This window comes from Cynocephalus volans, chromosome 2, assembly GCF_027409185.1.
Source record: "Cynocephalus volans isolate mCynVol1 chromosome 2, mCynVol1.pri, whole genome shotgun sequence".
In the NCBI taxonomy this organism is placed as follows: domain Eukaryota; kingdom Metazoa; phylum Chordata; class Mammalia; order Dermoptera; family Cynocephalidae; genus Cynocephalus; species Cynocephalus volans.
In genome coordinates, this window is record NC_084461.1 from 213,378,208 (window position 1) to 213,396,261 (window position 18,054).

The 18,054-nt window shown below is 56.2% G+C and overlaps 1 protein-coding gene across 1 annotated transcript; it reads left to right on the forward strand.

Moving 5' to 3' along the window:
• Nucleotides 1–3,297: 3,297 nt before the first annotated feature.
• GCK (glucokinase) lies at nucleotides 3,298–15,816 on the forward strand. Its single transcript, XM_063087323.1, has 10 exons — nucleotides 3,298–3,345; nucleotides 8,453–8,615; nucleotides 9,120–9,274; nucleotides 10,451–10,570; nucleotides 11,453–11,548; nucleotides 11,661–11,760; nucleotides 13,653–13,836; nucleotides 14,691–14,846; nucleotides 15,259–15,492; nucleotides 15,672–15,816. The coding sequence occupies exons 1-10, from the start codon at nucleotides 3,298–3,300 to the stop codon at nucleotides 15,814–15,816; spliced, it is 1,401 nt and encodes a 466-aa protein (XP_062943393.1).
• Nucleotides 15,817–18,054: the final 2,238 nt, after the last annotated feature.

The following is an 18,054-nucleotide window of genomic DNA, read 5'->3' on the forward strand; positions in this document are numbered from 1 at the left end:
TGATTTTTAAATATTACTCCATTAATACACATTCATTGCAGAACAATGTAGGAAATACAGAGAAGCAAAAAAGAAAAATAAATTAAAATCACTCATATTTTCACCATCAAAACAATTACTGTTATCATTTTGCTGTATTTCCTCTGAGGTGTGACTGGTTTTCCCGTGTTAGTCATCTATTGCTGTATGACAAATTACCTCAAATGCAGTGCCTTAAAACAACAAATCTTTTTTTTTTTGTGACCGGTAAGGGGATCGCAACCCTTGGCGTGGTGTCGCCCGCACCGCACTCAGCCAGTGACCGCACCGGCCATTCCTATATAGGATCCGAACCTGCGGTGGGAGCGCCGCTGCACTCCCAGCACCGCACTCTCTCGAGTGAGCCACGGGGTCGGCCCCAAATCTTTATTATCACACGTGTTCTGTGGGTCGGGAGTTAAGAAGCAGCTTAGCTGGAGGTCTGGTTTGGGGTTTCTCCTGAGTTTGCAGTCAAGGCAGGTGGTGGCTGGGGCTGCCTCATCTGAAAGCTTGACTGGGACTGGCAGGTCTGCTTCCAAGGTAGTTCTCCTGATGCCTGCCAAGCTGAAGCCCCTTGTTGGCAGGAGTCCTCATTCTCAGTGGACCTTCCCATAGGACTTGAGTATCCTCACAATGTGGCAATCCAAGAGAGAGCAAGGCAAAACCCATGACATCTTTTATGGCCCAGCCTCCAAGTCACACTGCAGCATGTCTGCATTATCCTACTTGTTACACAGGCTGGAGCTGTTCCACATGAGAGGGGACTATACTGTGGGGTGAATTCCCTAGGAGGGATCTTGGAGGGTGGCCGCCACAACCCCCTTAGATGGTATGTCATGAGCATCTTTCCATGCCAATAGAGGCAGAGCAATCTTACCAGTTTTAATGACTGCATATAAATGTAGTATAAGTTACTTAACCAATCCCCTATAGTTGGATACGTGGGTAGTGTCCCATTTTTTTTTTTAATTGGGGGCTGGTCGGTACAGAAATTGAACTCTGGATCTTGGTCCTCTCAGCGCCATGCTCTAACCAACTGACCAGCCAGCCCATGTGTCCCATGTTTTGATACTAGAATGAATAATCTTGAGGATCCATCACTGAGCTTGTCCTATTATTTCCCTGTGATAAATAAAAATCAAGCCATGCCTGTCCATCAGCTCCTTGAATGCGGATGCCAGCTGGGACACAGAGCAGGGTCCCTTCTGACTCTACCCTTCTTTTTCTCTCCCCATCGAATGCAGAGTTCACCATCTGCTGAGACATCCTAGCCCACCGTTGCACAGCTCTTTTTTTCTAGAAAGCTCCAAGTAGGAACAATGTCCATCCATCCTCCTCGGGACAGCCTCAACCTATTGAACACAAGTGCGTCCCGGGAATCCCTCAGAAGCCATCGTCTCTGAGGCCCTCTCCTTCCTGGCCCCCCTTGTCTGCACAGGTCTGGACAGGTTTGTCCATACAGAATTCTTTGAGGGCAAGGACTGTCTCCTGGTACGCCGACACTTGGCTGTAGTGTCATGTAACCCATGGGAGTCACTTCTTCACCTAAAGAGGAAGCACTGAGACAAGACCAGGAGGGGACTCAGGAGGGCTGGCCTGAGGCACGAGAAGCTGGTCCTGGTGGACTGACCGGTGGGGAAGTGGGGCTGTTGGTCCCCTTTCTGCCCTCACAGGAGCCAGTGAACCGAGGAGGTGACACCAGGAAAGGACTCCGGAGAAGGGTGCTGGTTGCTCAAGTACAAGCTAGAGGGCACTGGCATCCAGCCAAACCCAGCAGGGGGTCCGTTGCCTCTGCCCCGCCTTTGTCCACACCCTCCGCACCCACTTCCCAGGTGACAGAGCTAAAAAACTCTGACCCTCCTTACCAGCGCTATGTGCTTGGCTCAGGAGAAGGGCAGGCCCCCTTGGGCCACTGCTTCCTGGTCTGGCTGGTCCAGAAGAGCACCCGCCCTCAACCCTGGCATGAGCCCTGCCCACGAGCAAGCAGCGGCTCACAGCCAGGGGCCGGCCGGGTCAGTGACCCTCGCGTGGGGTCTGGTGAGGCCACTTTTGCTCTATTTTGGGAAAGCGATCGATCGTTTCAAGGGCTCTCTCAGGGGTGACCACTCTGGCCATTGACGGGAGAGCCTGGCATCCTGACAAAGCACCCTCCATACCTGACCCACTGCAAACTCCAGCTAATTTTAGCAGGGCTTGGCAGGTGCTGGCGAGTGCAGGGCATGTGGGGGTTACTGTCGGGTGAGCCCAAGGAGGGGCCGGGCCAGGGAGACATGGTCTGTGCCCCACGGATGCACCTAAAGCGAGCCCTAGGCCTGCACTAGGCTGTCACAAAACCTAAGCATGACCTCCCCACTTTCTTGTTTGTTTCTTCTTTCAAGGCATCTTGAGGTGGGTTGATAATTTACAGTTGAGGAGTCCTGCCTAAAACATGTATTTTTTACTTGTGCGGGACACATTGGAGTGGCTGTGGGGATCTGCACCTGATCGTGGCTCTTCCATCAGCTTAAACCTGGCTCTCATTGGCCCAACGGGGTGATAGCCACGTGTGCATCGCTGCGCCAACCTTGAGGGACATGCCCACCTCCCACCTCTACCTTGAGCATCTTGAGTCCCCGCACCCTCTGCTCACCCTTCCCAAGTCCTGCAGTGGTCAGGCCTGTGTCCTTTTCTGCAACAGCTTCGGACCTGGCCTTCCTGCCACTGGCATGCCCCTGCTCACCCAAGTGCCATACAGGATTTCCCCGACCCCCCATGGTATGAAATGCAAATTGGACCTTTCCACAGATGAAAATCCATCGGGGATCCCCCTTACCTCCCAGAGCAAGTCCAAAGCCTTGCTGGCACAGGCCAGGCCTTATCGGTACCCCTGCCCTGTTTGAGGGCATTTCAGCTAGAACTTCTGCCCGCCAAAGCAGCCAGGTTGACTTCCCACCCTCACAAGTCCAAGGAATGGAAGATGGATAGGCTGGTTCCACAACTGCCCTCCACCCTCTGGGCAGCAATCCAGGCCCTGTCCCATAGCCCTAGTCAACCTTGACCTACGTGGGCCTCTTCTGTCCTTCTGGCCCTGCCCCCGACCCCATGGCAGTGGGCAGAGTATTTCAGCAGCTGCCTGCTGAGCCCTTCAGTGCAGAAGTGGGGGCTGCTGGCCTCAGGCAACTCTCTGGCCAGGCAGCCCTCACCTTGCCCTCAGACTCCAAAGCTGCAGCCACACTCTTGGCCACAGCAGGCAGGAACATCTCCACTTCCCAAAGAACCTACTTCTTAACCCTCAGAGAGATGACAAAGGATGTGACAAGCAGCCAGGTCCAGACAGCCTTGACTCTGGTAAGGGTCACTCCAAAGCCAGGGGGCCTAGGATTGGGACAGTAGCCCTCAGGGACATGCCCTTGGTTTTGCAGATTACCAAAACCAAGGTTGGGTACCAGGGGTGGCGAGCAGACCCTGGACCCCTTGAAAGGAGGCACACGGGCCTCTGGGGGTCCTGGCTAAGGCAGCTGTGCCTGTCACTGGACCCTCTCCCCACCACCCCCTCCTTGCTGTGGCCACCCACTGTCCAGCCTCTCCAGAAGTTCTCAGGAAATTGCTCCCAGGCTGACAGTGACCCAGGCATCTGGCACCTAGCCTCGGGCTTGGCAGGAAGTGGTGTCCAGCACTCAGGGTCTCCTCATAGCAGTCTGGGGGTTGGTGGCTCAGGGACTCTCTTCCTCAAGAGTTTGTGGGTGGCTGGCCCAGGGTCGCTCACTACTGTGTGCACAGCTGCCCCGGGGGCCCAGGAGCAGAGGGGCTGGGCTGCAGGTGGACACATGGCACTGCGACGGGCCTGCAGCATTTGTCCTCTGGGGCCTGAGGCTCCACCAGTGCTGAAATGGAAGCTCCTTCGGGCCCTCCTTGGTCCATCAAATGCAGCACTGAAAGGTGCCTGCCCTTCTTCCTGTGTTCTGGGGATGGGACCTCAAGCACTGCTCACTGCGTAAAGGGGACAGCCTTCCCGCCAGCTGTGCTGCAACCTGCCCCCATGGCCCTGCCCAGCCAGTTCTGCCTCCCCCATTTTGCCATGCAACCTATACACCCGGTGACCTTGTCCAGGCCTGTGGCCTTAAGGACTGTCCCATTCTGATGGCTTCCAGATTTGTATCTCCAGCCAGACTTTCCACTGAATGCTGGCCTCACATGGCCCTATGCTACCTGGGGCCAATCCCCTAGCTGGCAGGCATGCTAACATGCCTAGACCAAGCCCTGCTGCCCCCACCCCAGCTACCCCATGTGGGTGTGTGTAGCCCCTCCCTCCCAGACTCTGCTCTTCGTCCACCCCCCCACCTCAATCTGTCAGCGAACGTGACTTGCTGTCCTCCCTTCCGAAAAAGTGTGGACTCTTACCACCTCTCACCGCCCCTGCACCCACTGTCCCTGCACTCAGACTGCTGGGATAGCCTGGTGCCCGCACTTGCACCCACCCATGCCTACAGGCCTACCTGCCCTGCACCTTGATGTGATTCTTTCCTGTTGCTCCCACGCAGTGCCTGGCACGCAGCAGGCATCTGCTGAATTGATGAAGCCAGTGCTGTTGGGAGAGTCCTGGGACAGGAAGAGACCTCTGTTTGGTTATCGCTGTGGGCCCTGACTATGTGTGTGCCCTGTGACCTCTGGGGCAAGGTCAGCGAGAGAAACTTCTGCGGGCCACTGGGGTTGCCTCCCAGAGGCTGCCGGGTCATGGCAGTCTCTGTGCTCTGTTCTCCTGGGGATACATGTGGGGTCCTGCGGCTTCTTGGGCCCCCCAGCAGCACCCACATTTCCTAGGCTGCTCAGGAAAGGCCTGCAAGTCTGCGCAGATGCCCAGCGTGAGATGTGTCAAAGAAACACCTGTAGCTGGGGTCTGGGCTCCAGGAAGGGCTGGGGCCAGCCCTGAAATGGGGCCAGAGGCAGCCAAGTGGGGACTGGGGAGGGGTGGGCAGGCTCGGAGTGGCGTCTGAGTTTAAACCCCAGCTCTGTGCCCCCCGATGCTGAGGGATTGGAGAAGGGTTTGCACCTGTGTGTTCAGTTTCCTCGCTTGTGGAGTGGAGAGAATAAAAATACCTGTGTCCCGGGTTTTGTAGGAATGACAGGGGGTGCCCAGGGCAGGCCAGGTGCATGGAAGTGTGGCTCAGCCTGAGTCCCTGCTCCTGCGAAAATCCCTGGGGGCCTGTGAGGCAGACCTCCACCCCACACCATGACCCCGGGGCTGTGAGACAGAGCCGGTGGGAGTTCCCTCCTTGGGGTCATACATTGACCCAGGGCCAGGAGTGCAGGCATCTGAGGAAGGGGCTCATGCCCACCGAGGATGAAGCTCACCTTTGGAGCATGCTCCCCACAGCAGGAGGCGAACCCCCATGTCAGCCACGCCCAGGTGGCTCCAGCCAGCTCCACCACCACGAGGACAGGCTCCCCACTCCACGCACTCGCTTCCCCACACCCCCATTGAGAATGGAGGCCTACTTTTACAAAAACCCATCAGAAATCCTGATTTTTCCCTAAAAATGTCTTTATTTTAAATAGGTTTTAAAGGTTGGCAGCAAATTTAAGCTTCTGAGGATATGACACAGGACATATCAGACCCACAAGCCAGATGCAACTGGATTTACAAAAATGGGTTCAGGGTTGGCCTAAGTTCCCATCTCTCTTTTTCACTTAGCCCGGATGTTCCTCCCAGGCTCCACCTCCTTTACTGTAAGGGCCACAGAAGGCCCCATGGTAAGGTGTCCCAGCATTGATGCTGAGTCCCCGCGGGTGGAATGGGGTCTCCTGTGGCAATAGGAGACACTTCATGTGCTTCTTGTGAAGTGCTTGCTGGACTCTTTCTGCAGAACAGATTCTTAGGAAAGAAACCACTAAGTCAAAATTAAATATTGATAGAAACTCCAAATTGTCCTCTGAACAGATGGCATCCATTTGACCTCATGCAGTGCCCGGGATTCCTCAGGGGGCATGTTCTGGCCCAGAAGGCAGCAGAGCCAGGGCATCCCCAGTCAGTGGCTGGCCCATGGGCCTGGACATGGATGTTGAAGACTTGGGCTTTCCCAGGCCCTATGGGGTCCTTCCAGTCCCCCATACCTGTGACAATAGAAACAACAGCCGCCATTTATCTCCTTCTCTCTGTGTCCCTCCCAGGGCTGGGCCAGTTCTCCATGCAGCCCTGCAAAGGAAGGTCACTCAGGAGTCCTCAGCTTTCTGACACTATAGCCACACTCTGACCAGCCTCCCACATGGGCTCCCAAGCCATCTTTCTCCCCCAAGACTGAAGTGTTGGCTCCTCCTGTGAACAGCCCTAGGCCAGATGAGCTGCCCCAACAGAGGGGCGGGATGGAGCCATTGGGGCCTAATGGCTTGACCCTGCAAGATCAGCATCTCTTTTGTTAAGAGCCCACAGATGTTTTATAATCAGGTCCTTGAACCTGAGGGGGGATGTGGACATGCTGGCAAGGACTTCCTGCAGGCAGCCCTGGAGTGCATGGGCCCCACTGCATGTGCTGGATGTGTGCACCTGCACAGCTGACTTCCATAAGCTCCTCATCTAGAAGGTGGGCAGATGCTGGCACCTCATCCCTGGTGCTGCTGTGACAAGGCTGGGAGGCAGCTGTGTGAAGCACCCAGCTCCCGCCTGGCATAGTGGAGGAATTCAGCAAACATTGAATGTTACTACTGCTAGTTCCTGGCATATTCTACATTTGAAAGTGTAGGAAAGAGACACAGAGGCAAAGGTTGGAACCGTGGGCCTTTGAGGACAGCCTGCATTGTTCCACAGAGCACAGCGGACCGCCAGTAATGTGGTCCACAGGGACAGCCATGGGGGCTGTCCTCCCCTCCACCCCCACGCCCAGAGCTGCAGAACAGCGCCTGCTCAGCCAACACGGGTGCTTGATTCTGTGTCTTTTGTCACAGCCTTTGTCAGCCCCATCCCTTTCTGACCTTCCCTGAGTTTAAATTTTAAGGGTGGGATCTCATTAGGAGAAGTGGTCTTAACTAAGGATCTGTATCTGTCAGCAGTGATTTGGGCTGCAGGAAACCAAACACCTGAGTACCTGTGACATAAGCAGTTAGATTTTGCTCCCATAATCAGCCTGTGGAGGTAGAGGGTTGGGCATCCATCTCTTATAGGCATACTACTAGCAGCTTTTCCCTTCAGACTTGTTTCCTCATGGTTGCAAGACAGCTGCTGCAGTGCCAGTCATCACATTCTTATACAGCTGTGTTTACTTACAAATATAGGGGGGCACTGAATTTTCCCTTCCTGCCGAAATCAGGCTTTTCTTCACCTGCCATGGACCAGAACTGGGCCACATGCCCAACTCTAAACCAACTACTGACAAAAGGGGATAGAATCACTGTGCTTGGATTAGCCCAGTCATGGGCTATAATCTGCTATACCCACTCCCCAAAAAACTTGGGTTCTAAACACAGGAAGAAGGGGCAGCAAATGGCTGTGTTGCCTCTGGCTGGAATTCAGAGCAGCTCCAACCCCCTGAGCTTATGCATAAGACCGCAGGCAGAAGAATGTGAATTTTTGTAAAGAGTGGACACACGACTTTTATCAGCATATCTTTCCATTTCCTTTTTGGTTCAAAATGAAAATATCTTTATGATTATTTTTCTCACCACTGTCCAGATATAACCAGTGTATCAACATGAATATGCACTTTGTGAGAAGGGGACAGACACACACCATCCACCTGCAGCTTACTGGGGTCGCATGGGCAGAGCCACAGCTGCTTTCACGGCCCGTCCCCCTGCCCCCGTGTGGAGGGTGCACTGCCACACCATGGGCCGTCCATACTTGAATGGCAGTGTGGAATCTGCACTGCCTGGGCACAGGCCTCTCTCAGGCCAGTGCATGGAGACCCTTCTCCCTCCGGGGCCTCAGAGCTGTCCACTCTGGGGCTGATAAGCAGACACCCTGATGGGCAACAATATCCCCTCCTGACTGGTGTGGCCGAGGCCATGCCCTGTGCTCTGTTGCACTGGATGGCCCGTTCATTTCCTTGGCATTAAGTTGTAGAAGTAGAATGATGGGATCTTTTAGACAGCAGTGCCAGGGGCACGTCACCCTCCGGTCCTGCCACTCCAGCCCTGTCTCACCAACTCTCCCCTCCTCCTCCCCTTGCCCCAGAGCTGGACCAAGGGAGGTGCTACGAGACCTTGTGCCACAGGGATATCATCAGGGACAAAAGCCACTGTGCCTCTACCGCTTGCCCTTCCCACACTCCCCAGGCTAATTTGTTGAGGGGGCTGGTCTCAGAAGTCTGCCTTTACCATTTTTCAGCTGGTTTTAACTGTGGTCAAGAGTTTGAAATGACCCAGGGTCAGAGGATAAAAGGAGATTCAGGATGTGTGTGGGCGATGCCCCAGGAGACCCCCAGTGTGTGGGCACCTGGTGACAGCCCCACCCGTCCCCGCGCAGGTGGAGCAAATCCTGGCGGAGTTCCAGCTGCAGGAGGAGGACTTGAAGAAGGTGATGAGGCGGATGCAGAAAGAGATGGACCGCGGCCTGAGGCTGGAGACGCATGAGGAGGCCAGTGTGAAGATGCTGCCCACCTACGTGCGCTCCACCCCGGAGGGCTCAGGTGCCGCAGGGATGGGACCCTCACCCCAAGGCGGCTGTCAGCCAGGCCTTAGCATGAGGAACGCCCAGGCCCTTCTAGGTGGCTCGGCTGTCCCCAGCCTTCCTGAGACAGGACACCATGAAGTCCCCAATGTGCTGGGCCGGTTTCTGCCCTCGGCTTCTCTGGTCCAGCCCTGGGCACTCAGGCCCACCCTGGAGCCAGCAAGCCTCAGGAAAACTGGCTTTTCATTTCACAACGAGAGATGGCTCCCTGGGGTCACTTAGGAGACCCCCAACCCAGTCCTGAATCTGGGCCATTGTGCTAGGTCCTTGTTAGGCTCCAGGTGACTCACCGACTTCTCCCCAGTTCACCTTGGCCACTTCCCCTTCTTTGCTCTGGCATCCCCCAGCCTGGCATCGGCAGACCCTTGTCCAGCTCTCTCGTTCCCGTCACCCAGATCCCGCCCAGCCCAGGGCCTGCCAGGGGTTGTCCATGAGGCTGACGTGTTTCTCCCTGTGCCTGCAGAAGTTGGGGACTTCCTCTCCCTGGACCTGGGCGGCACCAACTTCAGGGTGATGCTGGTGAAGGTGGGGGAGGGCGAGGCAGGGCAGTGGAGTGTGAAGACCAAACACCAGATGTACTCCATCCCCGAGGACGCCATGACAGGCACCGCCGAGATGGTAAGAAGCTGGGGGGGGGGTCTGGGGGGTGAGGAAGGCTGCCCAGGATCATAGGGCTCAATGAGTCCTCATGGGAGGGTCCATCCATCCATCAGTGGCAGAGGGAACTGTGGGCAGGAGGATCACCAGCCTCAGAGGGCCCCAGAAGGCAGCTCAGAAGCCTAGGGGGACAGCCACCAGGCACAGCCAATGTGTCCCTGAATCCCACAGTTACCATCTGGCCAGCATCACGGATGGGAACGGGCTGAGGAGGGGTCAGTGGCAGGAGGTCCAGCTGGTTGCACCCTGGCCACTTTCCCAGAGGAAAAGCCCACGTGTAAGGACAGAAATGTGACCTGCCAGCTGGAGAATGTGCCACTCACCCCTTCCCATAGGCGGTCCTTGCCCTCTACCAGTGTGCACACAAAGTGGGGTGACAGCAATCACAATGTCTGCTCAGGCAGCAAGACTGCCGACCATGGCGAGCCCTGGGGGAGGTGGGCAAAGCCAGAGCCCCCAGCACGGCCAGGCACTAAGCCAAGGCTGATTCCCAGAGGGAAAGGTCTCCAAGACAGGAGGCTGCCCGAGGCCACCCGTGGCCACCCGGCCCTCACCACACCTGTAGCTCACTGCCCTGTACATGAGGCCTGGCATGAATCAAGGCAGCGAGAATGGTGTGGGTACCTCCCTGGGCCTCAACACCCAGCAGGGTCAATCTGCAGAGCATTCAGCAATGCCCAGTTCTGTGGACAGGCCCACGTGAGCGGGACGGGGTGGCCAGGACACCTGGAAGTAGCAAAAAAGACTGGGAGCTGAAGATAGAAATCTCAGTGACAGGCAAGGATGTACTTCTGTCCAGAGCCTCATGGGACAGCAGGGCACGCCTGAAGCCAGACTTCCTTGGCTCCATCTGGGAGGGTGGGCTGGGACCAGCCCATCCTGTGTCACTCTGTCCCAGAGGCTGATGTCAGGGGGTTCTGGCAAGGCCCAGGGCCTGAGTCCCAACAAGCACCAGCCAAAGAGGAGAGGGCAACTGCGGGCAGGCCTGGCGTGCGGTGGCAGGCACAGAGGCCAGCGCTCCCCTGGGGCCTGATGGCTCAGCACCCGCTGAGGAGCACCTCAGCACGGGCCCCAGGGAGGGCAGCCGGGCAGCCCATCCCCTGTAGCCCAACAGCCACCGTGGTGCGCCTCTTCCAGCTGTTCGACTACATCTCCGAGTGCATCTCCGACTTCCTGGACAAGCATCAGATGAAGCACAAGAAGCTGCCCCTGGGCTTCACCTTCTCCTTCCCCGTGAGGCACGAGGACATCGACAAGGTGGGCCAGGTGGCGGGTGGCGGGGGGGAATGAGGGTGGACGAATGGGTGGAAGCCCCCTCCAGAGGAACTCTACAGCCCCCACCCCATGTTGGGAAAGATCTCTGAAGGGAGATCTGGATTCCAATCATGGCCCTGTCACGATCACGAGGCTTTGGAAAATAAGCGTAATGTTAGCTGATTCTTAATACGTGCCCTAAGGCTCCCACAACCCTATGATGCTCGTGCTGTGGTCACCCCACGACAGGTGAGGAAACTGAGGTTAAGCAACTTGCCTACAGTGGGTAGTGGCAGGTGGCAGCGTGAGTGGGGCTCCGACTCGCCCATGGACCATTGTGACACGACAGTGCCTCTGGTTGATTCAGAAATGGGAAGGGGCTGAGATTTTACCCTACTGCAAGCTAGCAAGTCAGACTGCTGGCTACACCTACACACACATAAATTATACATACACATACATAAAACGGGAGAACTCTGGGTTAGAGACAAAGCAGCTGGAGCAACATCTTATGTGTTTTTCCAAGTCCCAGCTCCCACAGAGACGCAGTGAGGGCCAGGCAGCACCCTCACTTGCAGCAGGGTGCATTACAGCAGAGAAACCCCGATCTTATGCAGGGCTTCTCCCCTCAGCACCTATCTTTACTCTGGGATGATGTCTTTGGGCTTTATTGTACAGACATTCTTAAATTGGCTGGGACCCAGCCCTGCAGAATATGAGCTATTCGTGGTGAATCATCCCCACCACCCCTCAAAGCTACGTGGCTGCTCCGAGCCTGTTCCTCAACTGTAAAGTGGGGTGCATAACCCTGTGGCCCTGGTCAGGAGCTAGTGAAGGGCTGCAGCCCAGCCCCAGCAAGGGTCAGCAGGCTTCCTCTTCCCACAGGGCATCCTTCTCAACTGGACCAAGGGCTTCAAGGCCTCAGGAGCAGAAGGGAACAACATCGTGGGGCTTCTCCGAGATGCCATCAAACGGAGAGGGGTGAGCGAGCACCTGTGCCTGCCCGGGGGCTGCCTTGGGCCCCCCACCCCAGCACCGCCAGCCTCTCTCCTTGGTCCCCATCACTGCAGTCTCTCTGTATGTTTCTGGGCAGGACTTTGAGATGGACGTGGTGGCGATGGTGAACGACACGGTGGCCACAATGATCTCCTGCTACTACGAAGACCGCCAGTGTGAGGTCGGCATGATTGTGGGTAAGGGCTCCTGAGCCCCTGCCCCTTCCACACTGCTGAGGCTCCTCTGCCTACAGCAGGCTGCATGGGGACCCCACAGGCTGGCGGCCGGAGCAGGGCCCAGTGACAAGCCCAGCTGGTCTTGGGTGTCATGATGCGGGGGCCGTGTACAGGTAGGAAGCATTTCAACATGCTGATGCAGATGGCAGGCCAGCTGCACGTCACCTGGCCCATCAGGATTTAATTAAAACACTGTATCTGGTAAATTGACCAAACTGGACAGATCTGTCCAAGTGGAAGAGGATAAGTGAAAGTGGCGTCATCCCTTCCTGGACGGTCTTACGGCCCGTCCCCTGCCCCTGCCCAAAGTGAAGGCAGGTGCCAGGAAAGGGAGCAGCAGCCCTCCCCTTCCAGCAGAGGGGTCTCACAGCAACCTGGGGGCCTTCTCAGAAGTTCCCACGATTGTCGAAACAAGCGTTTACTGAGGAGCAAATCAATCGGATTAGTTATCTGCTGTGCACACAGGCGTGTGGGTGTTTTTCTGGACTCTCTCAGCCCTGGTTACTGAGAAAATCAGTTTAAAGTTATTTGCTTCTGTGGGCTTGCGGAGCCAACTCTGAAAGGTTCTGTGTTTGTGCTCTTAGTTACCCACCGTATTATATCCCCATCCCCAAATATACACATGTCTTATGTATATCATATGTGGATACTCAAAAAGTTCAGGAAAAATAGAATTAAAAGATAATGCAAATCTTTCCATTAACTTTTTGAAGTACCCTTGTACGTATTTATACACATGCATACATGTCAACATTATAAACATAAATATATCTTTTAAGCTCCAGCCTGAACTTGCTGTCTCTCTTCTCATTTCCTATTTCTTTTACTTCCATTCTCCCCTTTCGGATGGAAAGGTGTCTTTAAGTACAACTTTAATCCCTGGCTGTGCTCCCCCGGCCCTCTCGGGTCCCCAGAGCTGCCTCGGGCTCCCCAAGACTCCCCAACATGCACTCTCCCCAGGCCAAGCTGTAGCTGCTGGGCCCAAGCGCACCCTCCCAGAGCAGAGGTGGCAAGAGATGAGCAAGGCTCACATCTGCCCCACAAACACTCTTGGTGCCTTTGCTTAGTGTTTAAAAACATGTTTATAATTTTAGGATCTAAAAATTGGGAGAATCCATATCAAAGTCTAGATTTATGTTTTTTCTGCAAACAAACTGGAAAGCCAGGCATCATGGGCCCTGATTCCCATTTGGCAGTGACACTGAGCAGCACCTGAGCTGTGTCCCTGGCAGTGCCAGGGGTGTACATCTCATGTAGTCACGCCCCGCTGGGGCTCCGTCCTCACCATTTTGAAACTCATCATAACTTACAAAGGGCTTGACAATTGTCACTTTGCACCAGGCCCAGCAAATTACAAATTCCATAGCCAGTCCTGCCTGTGATAGCCTCTGGGTGCTCCCAAGGGCCCACACGGTGCCTTACTCACTTCTGGGTGCTTCAAACACAGCTCAGGACAAAAATGATCAGATATTTGTGTGGAAAGTGCTGGAAGACAGGAGTGGTGCCTAGACAAGATGATGCCGCAACATCCCACACCCATGCGCACTGTTCCCCTCCATCCTCCCAAAGACCCAAGAAACAACCCAGGGTGGGGGAGGTATTACCGTCCCCTCTTAGGGAAAAGGACACCTTGGAGAGCTGGCCCACCTACCTATCCCAGGCCACATAGCCAGCCCAGGCCTTCCAGCCCCAGGACAGCACCTTTCCACTGCTCCAAGCAACACCGGGAGACCCTTTACACAGGCATGGAGGGCCAAGGGGACCTCTTGCAGGCAGAACCAGGCCCTACTGGGCACACCTGGGGGAAGTGCAGCTGGGGCAGCTGGGAGGGGCCTGACACGGCCACCCCACAGGTACGGGCTGCAATGCCTGCTACATGGAGGAGATGCAGAATGTGGAGCTGGTGGAGGGGGACGAGGGCCGCATGTGTGTCAACACCGAGTGGGGCGCCTTCGGGAATGCAGGCGAGCTGGACGAGTTCCTGCTGGAGTATGACCGCCTAGTGGACGAGAGCTCAGCGAACCCTGGGCAGCAGCTGTAAGGATTCTCCTGTCCCCCCACACACACACCAGCCTGGCTCTCTGGGACAGCAGATGGGAGCCCTGCCACCACAGATAATGGGCTTGTTTTTAAACAGCTCTGGGGAAAAGCAAACTGACGATCCCTTCAATGCAGTCGTGACCTGTCCCCTGTGAACCAGAACAGTGAGGGAGGGGAAGGGTTAGTCATGGATGTGGTTAGATAAGCCTGGACCTCTCCCTTCCAACAGGTGATCTCAAGCATTAGAAGGCTCTGGGACGCCCCCAGCAAGGCTTACAGAGTTTAACCCAGGGTTTCTCCAAGCACATATTTGTCCAGGTTCACAAGGAACGTTAGCATTGTGTGGAATGCTGCAGCTTGGCAGAACCCAGCTTGGGAACCAGCCCGCACAGACCATGGCTATCATTTGTTAACCACCTACTATGTACCAGGCCTATGCTAATTACTTTGTTAGCTTCATCTCTGAGCTCAGGGCCTCAGTTAGCTCAGTAGTATTCAATGTATTCCAAGATGAAAATACAGAGGCTTGTAGATCAAGCAAGAGCATGTTGGTGCCGTGGTGCATGCCTCAGGCTGGGCGCTAACACTCTGAGCCTTAGTTTCCCCAACTGTAACTGGCCAATGAGGACAGCAGCCCCCTACACGGCTGTGGGAGGACTACAGTGATAGGCCGCAGTTTAGCGCAGGACCCCGTATGAGAGAGGTTCCAGGGAGGACTGGCCCAGGTATTCGACTTAGAGGGAAGAGGCGTGACCCTAGGTCCTTGAGCCATGGGGCAGGGTGCCCCACGTGGCGGCCTCGTGACCGTATGGGGGGGGTGGGGATACATAACCGAGCCACCCTGTGTCCAGGTACGAAAAGCTCATCGGTGGCAAGTACATGGGCGAGCTGGTGCGCCTCGTGCTGCTCAGGCTCGTGGACGAGAACTTGCTCTTCCACGGGGAGGCCTCGGAGCAGCTGCGGACGCGCGGCGCCTTCGAGACGCGCTTCGTGTCACAGGTGGAGAGGTGCGTGGGAGCGGGGCGGGAAAGCAGAGGGTTAGGGAGGGGCCCTGCAGCTGGCCCAGCCCTCGCGTGCTCCCACCCCGTGGCACCCCACCCGCCGTGGACACCGTGTCACTTCACCCACGCACCTGCCCCGAGGCGCGGCAAAGTTGTCTCCCCCACTTAGAGCGGAGACCCTGGGCTGAGAGGGAGCGGCACGGACCGGGTTACTGCTGGTCCCTGGCGGAACCGGTTCGCGCTCCCCTCAGGCATCCACGCCCCAAATGCTTTGGCCTGGTGAGGTGGGCAGGGTCGCCCCCACTGCTCCATGGGGGCCCCCCGGCTCAGCCAGGGGAAGACGCCGCTGCTGGGGGGACGGGCTGGCCGGGCGCAGAGCGACCCTCGGCGACCGCCCTACCCCTCTCCCGCCCCGCAGCGACTCCGGCGACCGCAAGCAGATCCACAACATCCTGAGCACGCTGGGGCTGCGGCCGTCGGCGGCCGACTGCGACATCGTGCGCCGCGCCTGCGAGAGCGTGTCCACGCGCGCCGCGCACATGTGCTCGGCCGGGCTGGCGGGCGTCATCAACCGCATGCGCGAGAGCCGCAGCCAGGACGCGATGCGCATCACGGTGGGCGTGGACGGCTCGGTGTACAAGCTGCACCCCAGGTGAGCGCGCGGCCGAAGGGGGCGCGCGCCGGGGGCCCCCGCGGCTCCCGGCTCCTCCGCTCCTCGTCCCCGCTTGGCCTAGATACGGGGCGAGGGTGGGCCGCGTCGGGGCGCCGGCGGGGGCGGCTCTGGAGGACGGGCAAGGAGGCGGCTCGGCAGCCCTGCTCCCTCCCGCTTAGCTTCAAGGAGCGGTTCCACGCCAGCGTGCGCAGGCTGACGCCCAGCTGCGAGATCACCTTCATCGAGTCGGAGGAGGGCAGCGGCCGGGGCGCGGCCCTGGTCTCGGCGGTGGCCTGTAAGAAGGCCTGCATGCTGGGCCAGTGACAGCGGAGGCCGCGGCCGCACTGGACCCGGGCTCCACGGGACAGCGCTCCCAGCCTGGCCGGGGCAGGAGGCCTCGCCTTGTAAGGACCCATCCTGCTGCCACCCGCGGAAGATGCGGAGAGGCCCCCAGGGAAAGCGAGCCGGCCTCTTCTCTCAGAGTCGTTGGTGGGTGGGACAGCCCTAGGGCCCTAACTGGGGTGCGGGCTGGGAGGAGCAGGAACAGAGACTCCCAAAGCCCCTGCCTTTCCTGCTGGAATCAACTACCCAGAAGGGAGTTGCCCACTCAGGACTGTGTTGCATTTCCACACTGCCTGCCTCTCAGCTGCCCGGGGAGCGGGGGCAGAGGGCCCGGCTGCGAGGACGAGGCCTCCCGGGCTGCAGGTTCTGGGATGGACCCTCACAGGAGAAGCAAGAGACAGAACCCACAAGTCTCTGCCCCAAGGGACCCACGGAGGGGAGAAGGCCCAGCCCTGCACTGTCAGGAGCCCCCCTACCTGCTCCCACAGGCAGGATGGCGTCCTCAGCTCCCATGGCGCTGGCCCAGGAAGAAACTGCAGGCAGCGTTCAGCACACCCACAGGGGACCATCCGGGCTCTCTCTTGTCTCACCAGACCTCCCATATGCCATCCCACCCTCTCCATGCCCAACCTGGGACTGTGTGGGTTTTTTAATTAAAAATCGTAAAAGTTTTAAACATGTCCTGTCCACCGTTCTTTGACCTCTGTGCATAAGGACTGTGGGGACAATACATAAAGAAACATGATCACAGGCATGTGGACATGTTGCTGGGCTGAGGTGTATCTTGGAATTTGCCTTCCCCTCTAGCGGTTATGCCTGAGGGAGTGTAAAGAATGACAGACTGGCTGTAGGACAAGGAATGGGCGACGTGGAGTGTCAGAGGACTGGATAGCACACTGCCTGTCCCAGGTCCCAGCTCACCTGCTGTGCAGTGCGTGTGGGAGAGAGTGCCAGGTCAGGAGTTGCTCAGGTCGGGGGACGGGGCTGATACTGCAGCAGGTCAGTCTCAGCAGGGTCCTGTCCCCTCAGAGCCACCTTAGGTTTTGACAGTGAGTGGGGGCCAGAGATACAAGATGTCACATGATTTCTAAGGTCCCCCCAGAAACTCCTGTTGGTGAAATACATATTTTGTGTTAGCCAAGCATAGGACCTAATGTTATGTAGCATAAACACAGTTACATATAAACACTATTTGTGTGATTTTAATTCACATTCATTTTGCAGTGAGGGAAAATGCCTCGCAAATCAGGAACAACTGTGTTTTGTTTCATTCAGAATTTAGCCCAAAGTTGTGATTTTAGAAAGCCACTGCCCCTACCCCAAGATCTCTTTCTTTCTGGTGCTTCTCATGTGGATTTGCTTTCAATCTTCTTAGATCTGTTGAGTCTAAATTATTCATTATAAGATGGTGCAAGCATTATCAGTACTAATGTCCTCGTGTTCAAGCATTCACATACTGGAACACATTTTAATATAAATTGCTTTCTAATTCTCCTTTAAATTATAGTTTTAGGGCATTGTATTGATTTTGTAAAATTCTCTGTGTAGGTAGGTTACATATCTGAATTGAAATGAATGCATTGAGATAAATGAGTAAAGGAGGTGTCGTATGTTAGGCAATTATGTTTTAGCCAATGTCTAAGACGGCAGCAGGTGGATGGGAGGAACACCCAAAACGGCTGCGGAGAGTTTCAGGTCCCTAGAACAGCACATTTTCCGAGAATCACAAAAAACCCCTCCCCCTTCTTCCTCCACCACATCCCCTTCCTGCGCGCACGAATTTCTCCACCTACAGAAAAATTGCAACTCAGCTTAAACCCCGCTCGCTTCCCTCCTCTTCCTTCTTAGCCAATAGGAACACTCCAGCTCAGCCTAACTGGATATAAAAGGCCCAGCCCGACTCTCCCTGCTGCTGCTCCCACTCTCGAGAGGGCAGCCTGCTTGTTCATTTTGCCTGCCTAATACACTTTGGTTGAGTTCCTGTCTCCTGGTATGTTTCTTTTGTGCTTGGGCCGGGGTTTTTTCCTTTCACCGTAAAATACAAATACACAAAAGGGACATTGGGTCTGGCAATCAGAGTCCTGTGCTCCACCAGCCGGCCACTGACAGAGGTGCATGGAGGGGTGGTAGATGGGGCCACGGATGCAGCAGCCTTGCATAGCTGGCTTCGGGGTGGGGAGAGCCCAGCCAGCAGGGCTACTCCTGCTGCCTTGAGAAAGT

Excerpts from the sequence above, each read along its gene's own strand:
- GCK (XM_063087323.1), top strand. The coding sequence starts at position 3,298 with ATGACAAAGGATGTGACAAGCAGCCAGGTCCAGACAGCCTTGACTCTG. Across the intron at positions 9,275-10,450 it reads TGACAGGCACCGCCGAGATG|CTGTTCGACTACATCTCCGA; the intron begins GTAAGAAGCTGG and ends CGCCTCTTCCAG. Across the intron at positions 14,847-15,258 it reads TTCGTGTCACAGGTGGAGAG|CGACTCCGGCGACCGCAAGC; the intron begins GTGCGTGGGAGC and ends CCCGCCCCGCAG.